Source organism: Salvelinus namaycush, chromosome 3, assembly GCF_016432855.1.
Source record: "Salvelinus namaycush isolate Seneca chromosome 3, SaNama_1.0, whole genome shotgun sequence".
In the NCBI taxonomy this organism is placed as follows: domain Eukaryota; kingdom Metazoa; phylum Chordata; class Actinopteri; order Salmoniformes; family Salmonidae; genus Salvelinus; species Salvelinus namaycush.
Genome location: NC_052309.1, coordinates 57,386,364 through 57,406,353, shown reverse-complemented (window position 1 = coordinate 57,406,353; position 19,990 = coordinate 57,386,364). Strand labels below are relative to the sequence as shown.

Sequence of the window (19,990 nt, the reverse complement as noted above, 5' to 3'; positions counted from 1 at the left end):
GGAGCTCTGTCTGAGTGACCATCGAGTTCTTGGTCACCTCCCTGACCAAGGCACTTCTCCCCCGATTGCTCAGTTTGGTCGGGCGACCCGCTCTAGGAAGAGTCTTCCAAACTTCTTCCATTTAAGAATGAAGGAGGCCACTGTGTTCTTGGGGACCTTCATTGCTGCAGACATTTTTTGGTACCCTTCCCCAGGTCTGTACCTAGACACAATCCTGTCTCGGAGCTCTACGGACAATTCCTTCGACCTCATGGCTTGGTTTTTGCTCTGACATCAAATCAAATGTATTTATATAGCCCTTCTTACATCAGCTGATATCTCCAAAGTGCTGTACAGAAACCCAGCCTAAAACCCCAAACAGCAAGCAATGCAGGTGTAGAAGCACGGTGGCTAGGAAAAACTACCTAGAAAGGCCAAAACCTAGGAAGAAACCTAGAGAGGAACCAGGCTATGAGGGGTGGCCAGTCCTCTTCTGGCTGTGCCGGGTGGAGATTATAACAGAACATGGCCAAGATGATCAAATGTTCATAAATGATCAGCATGGTCAAATAATAATAATCACAGTAGTTGTCGAGGGTGCAACAAGTCAGCACCTCAGGAGTAAATGTCAGTTGGCTTTTCATAGCCGATCATTCAGAGTATCTCTACTGCTCCTGCTGTCTCTAGAGAGTTGAAAACAGCAGGTCTGGGACAAGTAGCACGTCCGGTGAACAGGTCAGGGTTCCATAGCCGCAGGCAGAACAGTTGAAACTGGAGCAGCAGTACGGTCAGGTGGACTGGGGACAGCAAGGAGTCATCATGCCAGGTAGTCCTGAGGCATGGTCCTATTGCTCAGGTCCTCCGAGAGAGAAAGAGAGAATTAGAGAGAGCATACTTAAATTCACACAGGACACCTGATAAGACAGGAGAAGTATTCCAGATATAACAGACTGACCCTAGCCCCCCGACACATAAACTACTGCAGCATAAATACTGGAGGCTGAGACAGGAGGGGTCAGGAGACACTGTGGACACATCCGATGATACCCCGGGACAGGGCCAAACAGGCAGGATATAACCCCACCCACTTTGCCAAAGCACAGCCCCCACACCACTAGAGGGATATCTTCAACCACCAACTTACCATCCTGAGACAAGGCCGAGTATAGCCCACAAAGACACAGTTGACATCCACTGTCAACTGTTGGTGCCTTTCCAAATCATGTCCAATTAATTTAATTTACCACAGGTGGACTCCAATCAAGTTGTAGAAACATCTCAACGATGGTCAATTGTAACAGGATGCACCTGACCTAAATTTCGAGTCTCATAGCATAGGGTCTGAACACTTATGTAAATTAAGTATTTCTATTTTATATTTATTTGCAAACATTTCTTAAAAATGTAATCCATTTTAGAAAAAGTGGTCTGAATACTTTCCCAATGCACTGTATTTATGAAAAATATGTTGTATTATATTTTACTAACTACCATAGCATGCTGTGAAAATGTATTTTTGATTTATTTAACTAGGAAAGTCAGTCACGAACAAATTCTTATTTTCAATGACGGCTTACGAAAAGGCAAAAGACCTCCTGCGGGGACAGGGGCTGGGAATAAAAATAAAAATATATGACAAAACACACATCACAACAAGAGACACCACAACACTACATAAAGAGAGACTTAAGACAACAACATAGCATGGCAGCAATACATGACAACAACATGGAAGCAACACAACATGGCAGCAGCATAACATGGTAGCAGCACAAAACATGGTACAAACATTATTGGGCACAGACAACAGCACAAAGGGCAAGAAGGTAGAGACAACAATACATCATGCGAAGTAGCCACAACTGTTAGTAAGAGTGTCCATGACTGAGTCTTTGAATGAAGAGATTGAGATGAAACTGTCCAGTTTGAGTGTTTTTTTGCAGCTCATTCCAGTCACTAGCTACAGCGAACTGAAAGAGGAGTCTAACATGGATAGGTTGGTCACCTAAATCAGGGTTACTTTGGCAGCTGGGGTGAAAGAGGAGCAATTAAGATAGAGGAAACCAAGTCTATATTTAACCTTAGCCTGCAGCTTTGACATGTGCTGAGAGAAGGACAGTGTACCATCTAGACAAACTCCCAAGTACTTGTATGAGGTGACTACCTCAAGCTCTAAACCCTCAGAGGTAGTAATCACAGCAGTGGGGAAAGGGGCATTCTTCTTACCAAACCACATGACCTTAGTTTTGGAGGTGTTCAGAACAAGGTTAAGGGCAGAGAAAGCTTTGTTGTAGAGCGTTTAACACAAAATCCGGAGGGGAGAATACTATAGACATCAAGAAAGCTAGTTGATTATTGTCAGTTGATTATTGACAAGTTTTTCCAACACTGTTGATAAACAGGGAAAATGGAAATTGGCCTATAACAGTTAGGATCAGCTTGATCTCCCCCTTTAAATAAAGGATGCACCGTGGCTGCTTTCCAAGCAATGAGAACCTCCCCAGAGAGAGAGACGTTAAAAAGGTCAGAGATAGGCTTGGCGATGATAGGGGCAGCAACCTTAAAAAAGAAAGGGTATAAACCATCTGACCCAGATGTTTTTTTGGGGTCAAGTTTAAGGAGCTCCTTTAGCACCTCGGACTCAGTGACTCCCTGCATGGAGAAACTTTGTAGCGGGGCAGGGGAAAAAGAGGGAGCAGCATCGGGGATAGTCACATTAGAAGGGGTGGGAGATGAAGAAATGTTGGACGGACAAGGAGGCATGGCTGAGTCAAATAGGAAGCCTAAATGGTGATTAAAGAGCTCAGCCATATGTTCCTTGTCAGTAACAACCACATTATCGACATTAAGGGACATGGGCAGCTGTGAGGAGGGTTTATTCTCCAGGTCTTTAACCGTTTTCCATAACTTCTTGGGGTTAGACCAACAGAGAGAGAACTGCGCCTTAAAGTAACTAACTTTGGTCTTCCGGATCGCCTGAGTGCACTTTTTTCTCATTTGCCTGAACAAGCCAGTCAGCCTAACTATGCGTGCGCCGAGGCTTTCGCCAAATGGTATTCTTGAGGTGGAGTACAGTGCCTTGCAAAAGTATTCATCCCCCTTGGCTATTTTGTTGCATTACAACCTGTAATTTAAATCGATTTTTATTTGGATTTCATGTAATGGACATACACAAAACAAAACTTTTTGGTTAACAGTACAACTGAAAATATTTAAAAAAGGAGGTCCAGGCGTCTTCGACATAGGGGATAAAGCTGATTCTACATCAATTTACAGAGGCCAGGTCATGAAGGAAGGCTTGCTCATTAAAGTTTTTTAGCAAGCGTCCATGACAAATCAGGACAGGTCATTTCACTGAGCAGCCATTTCGAACACAGGCTGTAAAACTGTGATCACTAAGGACATTACAGAAAACACCAGACTGATACCTATCAGGATTCTTTGTGAGGATAACAACGAGATTAGCCTTTCCTGGGTGTTTGGAGTCATACCTTGTGGGATTGGTAATAATCTGAGAAAGATTTAGCGAGCCCCATTGCTTTAGGACTTGGTCAGGTGGTTTAAGCACGTCCCAGTTTAGGTCACCTAACAGGACACATTCAGACTTAGTGTAAGGTTCCAGGAGAGAGCTTAGGGCATTTAGAGTACAGGCCGGTGCTGATGGAGGACGATATAATACCCAGCAACAGTCAAGAGCTATTTGAAAGTTGAATGCTTAAACACAGCAAATCAAACTGTTTGGAGAAAGACTTTGTGGAGACAAGCAAGCACTGAAGGTGTTCCTTGGTAAAAATTGCCAGAGCACAAGTCAGAATTGGGGCTAGCAACAGTAGATGCACCAGGGTGTACATGCACATTTCCAGATATCATCAGCAGTAATACAATCAGGGCACGGCAGAGGACAGGGAGAGCTCTGTAGTGTTGATTTATGACATTTGAATGTGGATTAGATGGCAACAAGATCATACTGTACAGCAATTTCATCAGGTAACATGAATACCACGTCGGCATCCCGAGTGTGGAAACAAACATAGTCTGTCCCACGGTTGGGTAAACAAGCAACTTCAGTCAACAAAGCACACAGGAGTCATGAGGCAAATAGCATAAAGCACAAGATAAAATATATAATTACTTGGGGCTAGCCAGTCACTCGCCCCAACAGTGCGTGTGCTGGAGACGAGTGAAAGCTCGGGAGAGAGGGGGGAGTGTGGCGGGGGTACCTGTACCAGACAGGTGGAGACAGGCTAGGGCAGACGGTGAACAGATCGCCAGGTGGAATCCAAGCAGCAGTGCAGCAGGCAATAGGAGTAGGTGTCACACCCACTTGGGAGAAGATTTTTCGGGTTCCTTGTAGAAATTCCCAGCTAGCTAGCAAGTCTTTGTCCACCGTTTTTTTCCAAGTGGAAAAGGAGGTCATTAGCTAGCTATATCTCTTTAGTGTTGGCGAATTGTCCTTTACAACATCCAAACAAAGTTGTCCTGTGGCTGTTGTATTTTGGAGATTACGGGGAGGATATTTTCTGATGTGATCAAAGCAACAAAATTGTTTATTGAGGTAATTGACAATTGAAGTGTCCTTGCAGCATATCAGTTCAAAATAGAGATAAATCCAGGGGATACTGTATTGTAAGGACCTCTGCACAGATGGAGGGGGCTTCAAAGGCCTCTGCATTTGGGTAGGGGAGGCTGTGAAACTCTCCTGCCATTGTTGGGCTCAAGGGCTTTGACACCTCTACTTCACACCTGTGCTAATTGATCTAATCTGTCCTACCAAGCTTGGTAGCCTTAACTTCGCATTCAGTCCTTGTAAAGTCAAATATATAATTTATATTTGTTTTTCTTCTTGCCTTTAAAAGTAACTTCTGACTAAACATTACTCAGTTCCAGGTTAGATGGTGTTTTCAGGTTTCTTGTGCTTCTTTTGCTGGTCGTTGGTTTGCCAGCGCATTCGCTGTATATACCTAGGAAATAATACTCTTTGGTAGTAGGAATCCTTCCAGGTAATTTTGTCCAAAATTAGGTTGCAGGTTTGGAGTTTTGATTTGAAGGTTGATGTTGTGGAGGGTAGAATCCTGTATATGTCCTTGCAGAAAAACAAAACTTTATCTAGCTCATAATCCATCTTTCTGTAAAAACATGCTGAAAATGCAGAAGCCCATCTGCTCATTAGCTCTCTGAATGTTTTACTCTGAAGTTCCACATATTTAAATATATAAACATATGTGGAAATATATAAAAAAACATTCATGCTGGACAAGTGTGCCTGCTAAATTACTCAAATGTTATCTACAATCACCACACTTACTCATTTCATGCATTCTGTAATATTGCTATTAGGACTTTGGTTGAGAACAACACCCAACAGTATATCATGTCTGGATATATAATTGAAGTAGGTCAAAAACTGTTTTTTTCTTCTTCAATCCATGCATCAACTGGCTAAACAAACAGAACTTGAAACCTCCAGCAGATAAAGGAGATTGATACAAAAAGATTTTATTTTCACAATATCAAAAGTCAACAGTGAACCCTACAGAGATTTGTGGATCATTAGGCATCAACAAGCTAGAGAGAAAAAAAAAAAACAGTTGTGTGTAGTGATCCCATTTAACCAGTTACTTTATTTTTGTTTGAGTGTAGGTGCATGCTGAGTAGCATTGAGAACAATGTTTTTGAAAACTGAGAGACAAAACACAAGCAAACAGTAAACTGAAATAGCAAACTGGAGCAAAAATCATTTTTGCAGTTCATCCTTTACACAACAGTTATACAAAAATCTAAGAAAAGAAAAATGTGTAAGAAATTATGCATATGGAAAATTCAACCCAGAAATGGGGTTACTTTCCTATATCTGCAGATTAAAAGATTATCGCATCTCCTTTCAAGTATCCCTCCATCTGTAGGACAATGTTCCCATTTTCAAATGTAAAAATACTACAAGATTAAGGGGAATGGCAAATACCAAACAACTCAATGGCGGCAAGAGGGGATAAGAGAAGTTAATAGGAGGAAGAAAAAGGAGAACTCCGTGATGGCCATTTTAAAGAGCTGAAATAACAACAGTCATGGGCACAGTTTCAAACGGACCCAAAGCGGTCACAACTAAACACTTCATGATCTTCCGACCAAGGTCTAGACAGTATCAGCAGTATGGTAATAGCTCCACCTCATCCTCTGATAGGGTAGGTGGATAGAGGGCTAGGTAGAGTTTCTGCCATATTGCTCACACTGACACAGCTCTTTCATCTCTCCAGTGGGTAATCAAGAAGTGTCTAGAGCGGGGTTGGCAACCCTGGCACTTCCTGTTTTTGATTAAACTGACCTGGAAGACCAAGTGTGTTGAATTTAGGCAATCACTGAACTGATCAATAAGCGTATTAGCTCAGTGTGGCGCCTTGAGACAATTGTACAGTACCTGCGGCACTCCAGGAACAGGGTTGCCTACCCCTGGTCTAGGAGTCAGTTTGAAACAGAACCGAAGAGATTCAAGACACCAGAACCATCCTAACATAAAGGGCGCGTTCCTCTGCCCAGGCATTGCTGACGCATGCCAGATCTTACAACCCCTGGATAGGTATTTTAAGTATCAGCTAACCACATCAAGTTATAGCAAACGACGCATCAAGTTATAGCAATCGACGACAGTCGATGACGTGGCACGTAACCATTGGTTGATGCACGCAACGTCTAAGCAGGGGAACGCGACCAAAGGCTCCATATTCCCTCCAGGGTGAGAGGTCACAGGAAGTAGTCTGCCACTGGCTTTTTGGAGGGAATGCCCCTGGTTTCCTGCGGAGCGGCTTCAAATATGATGAACTCCCTCTGCAGGTGCTCATCCAGCTCCAAGATGGCCGCCACATTACCACATCTGTTTGTCACAGAGAGAGAGAGAGACAGAAGGGGTCAGGAGAGAGAGGTGGTTGCTATTGCGACCTAAACATTGTTATAAGCTAACCAAGCACATGCATACACAGCAGAGTTTGGCCATAAACTTAGCAGTCCAAATACAGAATATATAGGACGGGAGAAGAAAACGAGACGAGAAGCGAGCAAGAAAAAGATGGAGACAGGACACAGACCTGTAGCAGTAGTTGGGTGCGGACCACACAGTGAGCACGGTCTCATTGAAGTGCCACTTGTATCCCTCCATGACCAGCTGGTGGGCCCTGCAGATCATGTGGATGTCGTTGGCTGCGTTGAACTGGGCCACCACGTCACTGCCAAACAGGTAGCCCGCCCCCCTTGGGCTCACACCCCACCCTGTAGTGTCTGGGAGAGAGAGAGAAGCAGAGAGACATTCTGGTTGTTACTGGAGTCGTCTCATTCCTTTTCGTTGGGGCATAGATGCTAAAATGTGTGACAGAAAGACTTGGAGGAAGGAATCTTCACCATCGTGCTTATAGCTACACGTTTTTGGGGCAGAAGGTTATTTAGGGGGTTGTTTCTGGACAGTATCAGTATCTTACCTTCTGGGTCAGACCACAGCAGGTCACACATGGGGCCGTCGTGAGGCACTTCCTGCTTCCTGTCGATAGTTCTGATTTGGTCCAGAGTTTGAATAGATGGAGAAAGGCCGCCGTGCACACAGAATATCTACACAAAGAGATAGTAAGAATCTACACTGAACAAAAATATAAAACACAACATGTAAAGTGTTGGTCCCATGTTCCCTGAGCTGAAATAAAAGACCCCTGACATTTTTCATACGCACAAGAAGCTTATTTCTCTCAAGTTTTGTGCACAACTTTAGTAAGCATTTCTCCTTTGCCAAGATGATATGCCACACCTGTCAGGTGGATGGAATAAGAAGCTGATTAAACTGCATGATCATTAGACAGGTGCACCTTGTGCTGGGGACAATAAAAGGCCACCCTAAAATGTGCAGTTTTGTCACAACACAATCCCACAGATGTCAAGTTGAGGGACCGTGCAATTAGCATGCTGACTGCAGGAATGTCCACCAGAGCAGTTGCCAGAGAATTGAATGTTAATTTCTCTACCATAAGCCATTTCCAACATCTAGAAAATTTGGCAATACATCCGACAGGCCTCACAACCGCCGACCACGTGTATGGCGTCGTGTGGCGAGCAGTTTGCCGACGTCAACATTTTGAACAGAGTGCCCCATGGTGGTGGTAGGGTTAAGGAATAGGCAGGCATAAGCTATGGACAACGAACACAATAGCATTTTTAAATCGATGGCAATTTGAATGCACAGAGATGCCGTGACAAGATCCTGAGGCCCATTGTTGTGACATTCATCTGCCGCCATCACCTCATGTTTCAGCATGATAATGCACGGCCCCATGCCGCAAGGATCTGTACACAATTCCTGGAAGCTGAAAATATCCTATTTTTTTCATGGCCTGCATACTTAGCGTTGTCACCCATTGAACATGTTTGGGATGCTCTGGATCAACGTGTATGACAGTGTGTTCCAGTTCCTGCCAATATCCAGCAACTTCACATAGCCATTGAAGAGGAGTCGGACAACATTTCACAGGCCACAATCAACAGCCGGATCAACGTTTTTTCCCCCCAAGGTATCTGTGAGCCACAGATGCAGATCTGTATTCCCAGTCATGTGAAATCCATAGATTAGGGCCTAATGAATTTATTTCAATTGACTGACTTTCTTATATGAATTGTAACTCAGTAAAATCTTTAAAATTGTTGCATGTTGTGTTTATATTGTTGTTCAGTCTAGTTAAGGCCTTACACAATCCAACTCCAGAAACAGGTTTCTTTAAAAACATTATTCTTCATACAGCAGCAAAACATGTTTGAACCGATGAGTGCGATTGCGATCGTTACTTGCATTAATTACAGAGTTAACAATTACAGAGGAAAACTAGAGCTAGCAGGAAAGATATAAAGAGGGGAGATTGTAGCGAGTCGTGCTGTTTCAGTGAGAACTAGATATTTAGTGAGACTAGCCATCTAACCATAACAATCTAGCCTGGTCCCAGATCTATTTTTGCTGTATTGTCAACTCCTATGTTTATTGTCACGTCCCTACATGGCATGACCATAGGAGTTGGTAAGATGGCACAAATAACAATCAGAGAGAAGCAGAGAAATATGACTGAAGGGGCTGGGGAGCGCACCTTGCCGTCGATGATGGCAGAGAGGGACAGGTAATCAAAGATCTCGGTGCAGTATCTCCAAACAGTGACCGAGCCGTACTTTCGGAGGCACTCGTCATAGAAGCCGTAGACCTGTGTGATCTGCCGTGACTCATGGTTCCCTCGGATCAGAGTGATCCTGTCTGGATACCGCACCTGTGGGAGGAGGAGGGGGTAAGTTACTTGTTAGAATGGGTCCTTCAGAGGGACCCTACTGGCTAAAAAGCAAAGGAGAGGGGTGGTAGGTCCAACTTTGACCCATAGAGAGCTTAGGTTAGTAGTAGGGCTAGACACAAAGGGCACAGTACAATGAAGAAGTACACAAAAATGTCCAATCATTGCATTTCCTGAATTTACATAAGTTTAAATTGAATTAACCCCAACCTTGCATAGCATTAGAAACACTACTACAGAGGGGGTAAAAGAGGGTCAGAAGAATAAAAACAATTGAATAGCTTTGATTTGGCTTCTCTCAAGTACCTTGAGTGCTAGCAGCAGCAGGAACGTCTCAACACTGTAGAAGCCTCGGTCCACAAAGTCACCCATGAAGAGATAGTTTGTCTCCGGAACATCACCGCCAACCTTGCACACACGCAATTGAAGTGTTAAATAATGACACAGCAAAAATGTCACAGTAGAATATGACATGTATGTAAATTACATAGAGTTTATGGCATTATGAAGCAAAATGGTGCATATGTTGAGTTTGGAACTGTACACACACACCGCACAGAGCAGCACTCAGAAATCATAGAGATGAAATGCAGGAAATTCAGACAAAAAGAGACTGAACTTACTCTAAACAACTCCTTCAGGTCATAAAACTGTCCATGGATATCCCCACACACCTGTGATAGAAAAGGAGAATTGTAGGGAATTAAAGGGAAACAATTCAGGAAGTAAAGCTGAGCAAACATGTATTTAATCCACTAATACTAAACATGTGCTTGTAACATAGAAAAATCTATATTTTTTGTATTTTGATCTTGAACAACGTTTATTAGAGGTAAGGGTAGCGCTATCTTGAATTGCCATGGTAATGCCGATGTGTCATTGCATTGGTAGGAGTGAGCAAATTGTGAGTTTTGGCACAGACTGCAAGTGAATGCTGCCACCGGGAATTTCTTCGCCTCTACTGGATTGCGATCAGGACAACAATATTGAGGAATGAAACTGTATACAATTCCTTTTGATGTAATGATATGTACACGTTAGAGTATTTTTTCAGTTGATGAGTCGGTGAAATGAAATTGCCAAGCCGAGTAGACAATCAGCCAAAATGAGGCAAAGTAGCTAACTAGCTAGCCAGTCTACTTGATTGAGCTCAACTTGTCTTTATGTAAATATTTCATTGATAACTACAAAACTAAAATACTCCTATTGACACTTTGAAGAGCATTTGTCATTATGTATGAGCTAGACCTAGCTAACACAAACTGGCTAATGATTAAGTTAGAAATGAAGAAGTGCTGCATGGTATACCGGTACCAAAACATCATGATACTTATGGATACCAACATTTTCGAATACCATAGTGCCGTTTCATATGATACTACCGGTGTTATGTGTTAATAACATTTAGACTACGGGGGGAGGGGGTTGAAGAATGCTTTGCATGGCTAAACAAGGAGTTTTCTAGCTTAAGTACATGTTCATTAAAAGTAGTTAAACCTACGCCCCAGTTTGTCATTATACAAGGAACAAACATAAACCTACCAACATTTTCGGCCCTACCGATCTAAAAGAACCCATTGGCACCTGTAATTTCAACAACAAAAAAAGAAAAGTAGCCTCCCGGGTGGCGCAGTGGTCTAAGGCACTGCATCGCAGTGCTAGCTGTGCCACCAGAGACTCTGGGTTTGAGCCCAGGCTCGAAGGAGTCCGGGAGGTCCATGGGACGACGCACAATTGGCTTAGCGTCGTCCGGGTTACGGAGGGTTTGGCCGGTAGGGATATCCTTGTCTCATCGCACACTAGCGACTCCTGTGGCGGGCCGGGCGCAGTGCATGCTGATCGGGTTGCTAGGTGCACGGTGTTTTCTCCGACACATTGGTGCGGCTGGCTTCCGGGTTGGATACGCGCTGTGTTAAGAAGCAGTGCGGCTTGGTTGGGTTGTGTTTCGGAGGACGCATGACTCTCGACCTTCGTCTCTCCCGAGCCCGTATGGGAGTTGTAGCGATGAGACAAGACAGTAACTACAAACAATTGGATACTACGAAATTGGGGAGAAAAAGTTTATTTTTATTACAAATAAAAAATGTAAGCAACAGCATCTAGTCTCTTGTAAGCACCGGTCCAATAATGTCCCCTTCACTTCAATGCGCATATCACGTGGCAGCAGTAATCCGCCCGCCGCATCCCATTCCAGCAATCACTCACCAGCTTCTCTCTATCCTCTCTTCCTGCGCATCTGTTCCTCAGTTTTTGAAATAAAATTTAGCCCTGATGGCGAGGGGAGATGCAGACACTGATCAGTCTTCTGTTGTTACATTTGATACATTGGAGCAGTGCGCAGAGCAAGCAAAGTTGATAGGGCTACATTCTATATCATTTCATTCCTGGTATAACCAAGACAAGAAGGCCAGTCTGATAGGCTTTGCAAGTTCGCTGTCACGCAGCAGTGCCAGAGGAAAAACAGCTTCGCGACAGTCATACTTGCAGCTTTACAGCAAAGAAAATGACTTGTCACTAGCTCAAAGGGTGAAACACATTACTGGAGCAACCTTTTTCTTCCTGTGCGATTTCGAACGCATTTGATATTTCACAAACCATGTGGCGGGCTGTTTTAAACTAATCCCGGGCCGCTAATCATTGTTTTGATGAACAACGTTCAGTCATGTCACCTAGCTAGCTAACAACCTGGTAACTTGACAGTAAGTCTTGGCAAATTTGATTAGCACAGGGTCTGCTACTCATGAGATGTGCTTCAAAAGGTAGGATTAAAATAGGCCTAATGGAAGTCTAAACTATCAAAAATCTCTTTCTGGTGCTCCTTACATTCTGTTTGGTGCCTATCGTTTTTAAAGTTGGGAGCAGTGTGTATGTGTTTCTGGGAGAGAGTTGTGTGTTTATGAGGGAGAGAGTGTGTGTGTCTTAATTGAAGAGTAAAGGTTTCATGCAGTGTTTTCCCCTTACGGCCACAATGACATGCAGACCATTATGCATGTATATTCCTTCCTCCCATCCCTCCAGCCAAATCACAGGCAGGCCTTTGCAAATATGAGCAAATTAGTCATTCTACGCAGTATTCTATTCTACAGTGAACAGTGTGAAGTAAATTCAATGTTGTATTGCGTAGAAGTGTGAATATCAGTGACACATTTTTTGTGTAGCACATGCGCATAGCGTTTAGAAAACGGGAACAAGTGCCGGGAATGGGGCGAACAGGATGCTGGGCCACTGAATCCCCCGGTATCGTGGCAAAACTAATATGTAGCTAGCTGGCAAGGCAGGCAGGCAGAAGAGAGGGCTGCTGCAGGATTGCTATTTACCAGTAAAATGTATGATCCCCATATAGCTAACTACATAGCTAGATAAGTGTATTTTTATCTGTGATGCTATGATTCCTAAAAATGGTAAGCCCGCTGGCTGTTGATTCCAAGAATGAATGTACCCTTAGCCTGAAGCCTATCCCTGATGATGGCTAGCTTTAATGACTTTTGAAAGCTCAGGCTGGTAGTCAGATGGTAACTAAATCATCCTGGTCTAACTGGTTTGTGACTTACAGGCATAAATTATCATATTATTTCTCTAAAAGTCCAATCAAATCAAATGTTATTGGTCACATACACGTGATTAGCAGATGTTATTGCGGGTGTAGCGAAATGCTTGTGCTTCTAGCTCTGACAGTGCAGTAATATGTAACAAGTAATATCTAAAAAATTACACAACATATACCCAATACACACAAATCTAGGTAGGAATGAACTAAGACTACATACATATGGACGAGCGAGGTCAGAGCAGAACGGACTAAGATACAGTAGAATAGTATAGAATACAGTATATACATATGAGATGAGTAATGCCAGATATGTAAACCTTATTAAAGTGACTAGTGTTCCATTCCTTAAAGTGGCCAGTGATTTATAGTCTATGCCTATAGGCAGCAGCCTCTAATGTGCTAGTGATGGCTGTTTAACAGACTGATGGCCTTGAGATATAAGCTGTTTTTCAGTCTCTCGGTCACAGCTTTGATGCACCTGTACTGACCACGCCTTCTGGATGGTAGTGGGGTGAACAGGCAGTGGCTCGGGTGGTTATTGTCCTTGATGATCTTTTTGGCCTTGCTGTGACATCGGGTGCTGTAGGTGTCCTGGAGGGCGGGTAGTTTTCCCCGGTAATGCATCAGGAAGACCGCACCACCCTCTGGAGAGCCTTGTGGTTGTGGGCGGTGCAGTTGCCGTACCAGGCTGTGATACAGCCGGACAGGATGATTTCAATTATGCATCTGTAAAAGCTTGAGGGTTTTAGTTGACAAGCCAAATTTCTTTAGCCTCCTGAGGTTGAAGAGGCTCTGTTTCACCTTCTTCACTACACTGCCTGTGTGGGTGGTCCATTTCAGTTTGTCAGTGATGTGTTCGCCAAGGAACTTGAAGCTTTCCACGTTCTCCACTGCGGTCCCGTCGATGTAGATAGCAGAGGGTGCACCCTCTGAAGTCCACAATCATCTCCTTTGTTTTGTTGACGTTGAGTGAGAGGTTGTTTTCCAGGCACCACACTCCCAGAGCCCTCACCCTAGGCTGTCTCGTCATCGTTGGTAATCAAGCCTAATACTGTTGTGTCGTCTGCAAACTTGATTGAGTTGGAGGCGTGCTTGGCCATGCAGTCATGGGTGAACAGTGAGTTCAGGATGGGGCTGAGCACGCACCCTTGTGGGGCCGCAGAGTTGAGGATCAGCGGAGTAGAGGTAATGTTTCCTACCTTCACCACCTGGGGTCGGCCCGTCATGGAAGTCCAGGATCCAGTTGCACAGGGCGACTCCACTTTGTCTCTATACTGACGTTTTGCCTGTTTGATTTCCTTGCGGAGTGAATAACTACACTGTTTATATTCTTCTATATTCCCAACCCGCGAATGCTACCATCTATCCACGGTTTCTGGTTAGGGTAGGTTTTAATAGTCACACTGGGTACTACATCTCCTATAAACTTCCTCCTAAACTCAGTCACCGTATCCGTGTATGGGTCTTGAATTTTTTACGCAAGCTGCCCGGAAAATATCCCAGTCCACGTGATCAAAACACTCCTGAAGCGTGGATTCCGATTGGTCAGACCAGCGTTGAATAGTGCGAAGCACAGGTCCTTCCTGTTTGAGTTTCTGCCTATAGGACGGGAGGAGCAAGATGGAGTTGTGGTCAGATTTGCCGAAAGGCGGACAGGGGAGGGCCTGGTAAGCATTCCAGAAGTTTGAATAGCAATGGTCGAGAGTCTTAGCAGCGCGAGTAGTACAGTCGATATGTTGACAGAACTTCGACAGCCGAGTCCACAGATTTGCTTTGTTAAAATCCCCAGCTACAATAAAATGCAGCCTCAGGATATGTGGTTTCCAGCTTGCATAAAGTCCAGTGAAGTTCCTTGAGGGCCGTCGAGGTAACTGCTTGAGGTGGGATGTAAACGGCCGTGGCAATGTCGGAGGAGAATTCTCTTGGGAGATAATATGGTCTGCATTTAATTGTTAGGTATTTTAGGTCGGGTGAACAAAAGGACTTGAGTTCCTGTATGTTTCTAGAATTACACCATGAGTCGTTAATCATGAAAAACACCCTTCTGTTTCCCGTAGAGATATTTATTCCTGTCTGCGCGATGTACTGAGAATCCTGCTGGCTTTACCGGCTCTGACAGAGTATCCCAAGAGAGCTATGTTTCTGTGAAACAAAGTATGTTACACGCCCCGATGTCTCTCTGGAAAGAAATCCTTGCTCTAAGCTCATCAACTTTGTTATTGCGAAGTCTAAGCCTTTCGAGGGAGGTTCTAAGCCAACATATGGAATTGTTTAAAGATGGTCATACCATGGATAATTTAGATATTTTATTTTAGGGCCCCTGTAGGTATCAGAAAATATAAAATATTGAATTTGGCTTTTACTACTATAGCTCATTAAAACGCATTGAATAGCACATTCATAAATGGCAAAACAGAGTCAAAAAATAAATCATAAGGAATAAGGTTTTGAAGTGTCTGTCATATATAGGAGATAAGCTCAAGAAATACATTAAATGCATTATGTGGGTTGAATGCTGTAACACAAAATAAAACAATTAATAAAAGTCCCATGATGGTAATGACTGCCCATTACTGCTTATTAACCATTTATTTACATTAATAAAATATTTGTTTTATTTGATGAGTTTATTATTTCATTCCAAGTCATCATTTCATATAGAGCTGCTGCCTATGCGGTCTGACAAAATCACTATTTTAGTAGTTTTTCAAAGTAAATAAGGCATATACTTTTATGACTGCTGAATACCAACTATCAATCCCTTAGATCATGTATTTTCAGGCTCGCGAAGCAACTGCTTTCTATCTCTCTCCATCCTGTGTTCTCTCTTCTCTCAGTCTCAGGGTCTTGCGCCGCATAGACCGGACAAGTTTAAGTGGGCGTACAATGGATTATGGTCATTGTAGTTAACTACCACGTTTTCTGTGCTTAACTATGTAGAATATTGGCCTGTTGGAAACTACAACTCCCTACTACATCACAGTGTTCAGGCTTGATCTGATATATCTACAGAAACTGCATATCGAGCTTACAGAAAAAAGAGTCTCCCCTTTCCATAGTGGGGTCATACTAGTTTGTAGCCCAAACAGTTTGGATGCTACAGATAGAAGTTGGCATATCAGCGGTACTGACTTCAGACGAGTCCGTGTGGCTTCTGGTGGTCGTAGAGCAAAACAGTGAACACCACTGTGCTCCTGAGTCTCTCATCTTTCCATTTTTCAAACCCGTTTGGACGCTACAGACGTTTTCATGAGAAGAGATGTCTCCTCTTCTGACAAACAGCGCTGTAGCTCTGCCACTTTCCACCGTAGATGTGGAAGGCCGACAGGCGGATGCGGTGGATTGAGACGCATCTTATATAGCTTAAACGGAATGATTTTGATGATTTTAATTTGTGTATTATGTTAAATTGACTCACAGGTGCATCAATAGATTTAAGGATTATGGACTATCAGATATGACATGATGTTACATGTTTGCTCAAAACCTTTGGATAAAAAAATGTAACTGTCACCTTGCAAGCTGATTGATAACTTGTACAACTCCCTTCCATTCATTGTTCCATTTTTTATGTGCTGAAGGGTCATCATTACTTGGGGAAGATGAGGACGAGATTGAAATGGACGAGCAGGAGGAAGTTTGAGCCACCACGTGATACTGCTGCCTCTGCCAAGCTTTTTGACTGGAAGGTAACTGTCAATGATTATTGTTATGTACTATTAGGCCTATATATATAAACCCTATATATAAACTAGGTCTATGTTTTTTTTAAACACTGTCAGCTCTCAGAACTTTGTGTTGAGGACGACACTATAGACATGTCACCTGTGCACCAGGCAGTCAATAGTTGAATCCACAGTAACAAGGACAGGCAGGGGCTGAAGAGACTGGACAACATGCTGCAAACAGTGCTGAGGGACAATCACACCCTCGCAGGACAGATACATAGATATACATACCATATATACTTAGGTACTAGTGAAGGGACTTCTGGTCTTCACCCAATAGCTTAGATTGTCACTGGTCATTTCCCCTTTCTTGCATGCTTTTAATTTGTTCCCATTTTGACTCTTCGTGTATTAGGCTATAGGCCTAGTGGAATGTTTGTAAGAAGAAATTTAAGTTGTAAAAGCAAATTGTTATTATATGCCTAATTCTTATAATATTTTGCAATTCCAGTAAAATTTTGATGACAACATCCCAAAGATGAATGTTGTATATAATGTTATGGTTATGATAGCATGATGTAACTTGCACTTTGTTTTCAGGGTGGAATGAGATCATGTATTCCCTTAACTTTATGGAAAGATTTATATTTCTTATGTATGAGTCTTTCCTTATCAAATGTAAGACTAAATGCCATTTGTAATATGTTTTGGTACATATATGCATTTACTATACTATCCAAATAATAAAGTGTCTGATCGCAGAACATTCCATAAAATTCTAGAAAGATTCCACCGGTCTTTAAAACAGTTAAAAGGTATTACTATTCTGATTTCAGACTATCAATCCTTACAAAACAAGGAAGACTCAATATACTCTAAGTGTTTCTTTATCTTCATTAGGAAGTTGTGTAAATTGCAGTTGTTTGGGAAAAAAAGTGTATGACACATTTTCACAGGTGTTTTTTCTTGACTGATTACCATTTGATTTACGTCATATCATTTGAAAGGGCTGTTTCTCAGCTTTCAAAATATGTATCATGTTTTCATAATGGTTTGACACCAGCAAAGTATGGCTCATTTAGGTATGCATGATCTCAGTAAATTCAGGAATTTCAAAAAACTCCTACCGATGATGCAAAAATGCCAATATGGCGATTTACAATTAAGTCTGGTTTACAGTCTGTCTATCGACATGTCTGTAGACAATTGTCTTAGCAACATCATGAACATTCTATCGTCGTCCGACATCAAACTTTATACTTATGAAAAAGTATAAACCTATAACAGCCTCTGCATGACATCAGCACCCCAGTGCTCCAAATAGCATACTTTCTCTATTTTAACACCAATAAAACCCATCCATTTAAAAATGAATTCAGTAAATGTCAACCTAGCAAGCCAGGCAACTAAAATATATTTTCTAAACAATGTTTTGGTTCGTTGTCTAGCCAGTTCAAATAATGACCATAGTATAGCTGACAACGTCTAAACTTTAGTTACTTGTTATCCATTATTACAGGAAAGTAAACCAACATAATTATTTACAAGGTAATGGCAAGCTTACAGAAAATAGCTTAGTGCCATAGTGTGACAAAATAAAAGTAGGTAATTCTGAGAATTTTAGAACTGCATCATAGGAGGATTTGGTCTGGGTGCTGTGACAGTACGGTAACCACATCAACGGACACTGCGAGTCGCAGAGAAGTAAACTTTTATCACATCTGTGCGACAAGGAAAGTGACAGTCGCAGCGACGGTCTACAGACATTCGACCTGAGTATAAATCAAATGTTGTTTTGACCAGTGACACTGGTCGCATTCTAATTGCCTACAAACATGTCATTATACCAAGTATGAACTAGACTTTACAGTTAACTGGTGTTCTAAAGCCTAGTGTTTCCATTCCCCCTTAATGTATTCAGCCATCCAACATTACATGTAACATGAGGGCTCAGATTGGGAAGTGCAAATAATGGCAGTCTAGGCAAATCTACGAAGTAATCAAGATGTCTTCTATTCTGAAAATACTCACAGTAACTGGAGAATCCACCCTCTGTACGTTACTCTCCTCTACCAGAATCTCCCTGTTAACACAAACACAAGCAGACGACAGGCTTAGTGATGAAGATTTAGATAGTGTCAGAAATGTTTAAGTAATACAGCCTTTGTGTTTAATTACCTGGCCTTGGCACACAGTGCTTTGACTTCATTTTCCTTGATGAGTTCACAACGCCTAAGTTGTTCTATCTGTCTGTCCAGATCACTGATGTCCCCCATTGTCACACACATATGGAGCGAGAGGCTCACGCACAATCCTCACTCTGGGGTCTGGAGGAGTCACCTACAGGGCCTCGCAAACACAGAGTGTGTATTCTTCACACAGTCACCCTGGTCCGAACACACACACTCTCGCTGTTCATGCAGTTCTAGTCACAAAGAGAGCGGCAGATTGGAGCAGTAGAGGGATCTATGGAAGAGTAAGAGATTACATTTTTTAGAGCATGGTAACATGTAGACATTGTTATACGTCTGTTCTGTTCAGTGTGAGGGCTTCAAACAGTGGAAACCCCAATAAACTAACTAGCGTAATAGTTAGCGTTACTAGCGAAGTTTGCGAGTTAGTTAGCATGAAGTGAGTTAAACATTAACATAATAACGTTAGTTAATTGGTAACGTTAGCTCAGTCAGCTAGTTGGCTGGTCTTTTCATTAAGGTTGGTATTATGGCTATATTTGTGTTCATATTTAATACCACGAACTGCGTTGTTAGGATTAGCTAACCAGTTAGCTAACAATCTTGGCCTGTTTATCAGGTACTTACGAAATGCTAACGTTGCTTAGCTAGCTAATTTAGCTTGCTAGCTAGCTGTTACCAATGTTTTCTAGTCGAAACGGCGTAATCCAAAACTAACATAAATACCTTTGAATATTGTGGAAGAAGAACTCGAGATACATACATCTAGCTGTTTTATTCCACGTAAAAGCAATTTTTTTCCGCTCCAAAAGGGTTATTATCTTTTTTCACCGGTTCACCAAACCACAGCCGGACGGGCTCTGTCTGCAACTTCCGCTTTCGGGGACGCGCATTTCGCAGTCATGAAACGGGAGGGGAATTTTTCAGTTTTTAAGCAAATTTCCGACAATTCTACATTTTGACATGACTAATGCTGTTCTTATGCTGAAACATAACACAATTAATGGTGTCCTGACTGTCTACACATATTTTCTACATACTTTCTATTTGGTTTTAGTCGTTTAAGTTGCCACTGAAATAGTTTTTCCAATCCTGAAAATGTCAAATAATAACAATATGAATTTGCTATCCACAAACAATTTCATCCCCATTGATGTATATGAACTCTTGATTGCATTTTCTATGTATTGGCAAATGAGAGGCTTTGAAGCCATTGGCACTCCCCAGAAAGAATGGATGGAATTCTACAGTATTTCAATTGAATGTTTTAAGGACAATATTACATTTATTTAAGTATTTTTT

At 42.4% G+C, this 19,990-nt stretch overlaps 1 protein-coding gene across 2 annotated transcripts; it reads right to left on the bottom strand.

Moving 5' to 3' along the window:
• Window positions 1-5,450: 5,450 nt before the first annotated feature.
• Window positions 5,451-19,565, bottom strand: LOC120033188 (serine/threonine-protein phosphatase 4 catalytic subunit B). 2 transcript variants are annotated; one of them, XM_038979473.1, is made up of 9 exons: window positions 19,415-19,565; window positions 18,675-18,962; window positions 18,528-18,579; window positions 9,902-9,952; window positions 9,585-9,686; window positions 9,087-9,260; window positions 7,446-7,572; window positions 7,059-7,248; window positions 5,451-6,847 (listed from the first exon to the last, which is right to left on the bottom strand). In XM_038979473.1, exons 2-9 carry the CDS (start codon window positions 18,782-18,784, stop codon window positions 6,718-6,720), a joined length of 936 nt encoding a protein of 311 aa, XP_038835401.1. In that variant the 5' UTR covers window positions 18,785-18,962; window positions 19,415-19,565; the 3' UTR covers window positions 5,451-6,717. The 2 variants fall into 2 exon arrangements, with proteins under 2 accessions (XP_038835401.1, XP_038835408.1); XM_038979480.1 differs by having other exon boundaries at window positions 19,452-19,565.
• Between the last annotated feature and the right edge of the window lie 425 nt (window positions 19,566-19,990).

Bases quoted from the DNA above. Each gene is read 5' to 3' on its own strand.
- LOC120033188 (XM_038979473.1), bottom strand. From the start codon at position 18,784: ATGTGTGTGACAATGGGGGACATCAGTGATCTGGACAGACAGATAGAA. The intron at 18,580-18,674 runs GTAATTAAACAC...TTGTGTTAACAG, and splicing joins GCACTGTGTGCCAAGGCCAG to GGAGATTCTGGTAGAGGAGA. The intron at 9,687-9,901 runs GTAAGTTCAGTC...CGTGTGTGCAAG, and splicing joins ACCTGAAGGAGTTGTTTAGA to GTTGGCGGTGATGTTCCGGA.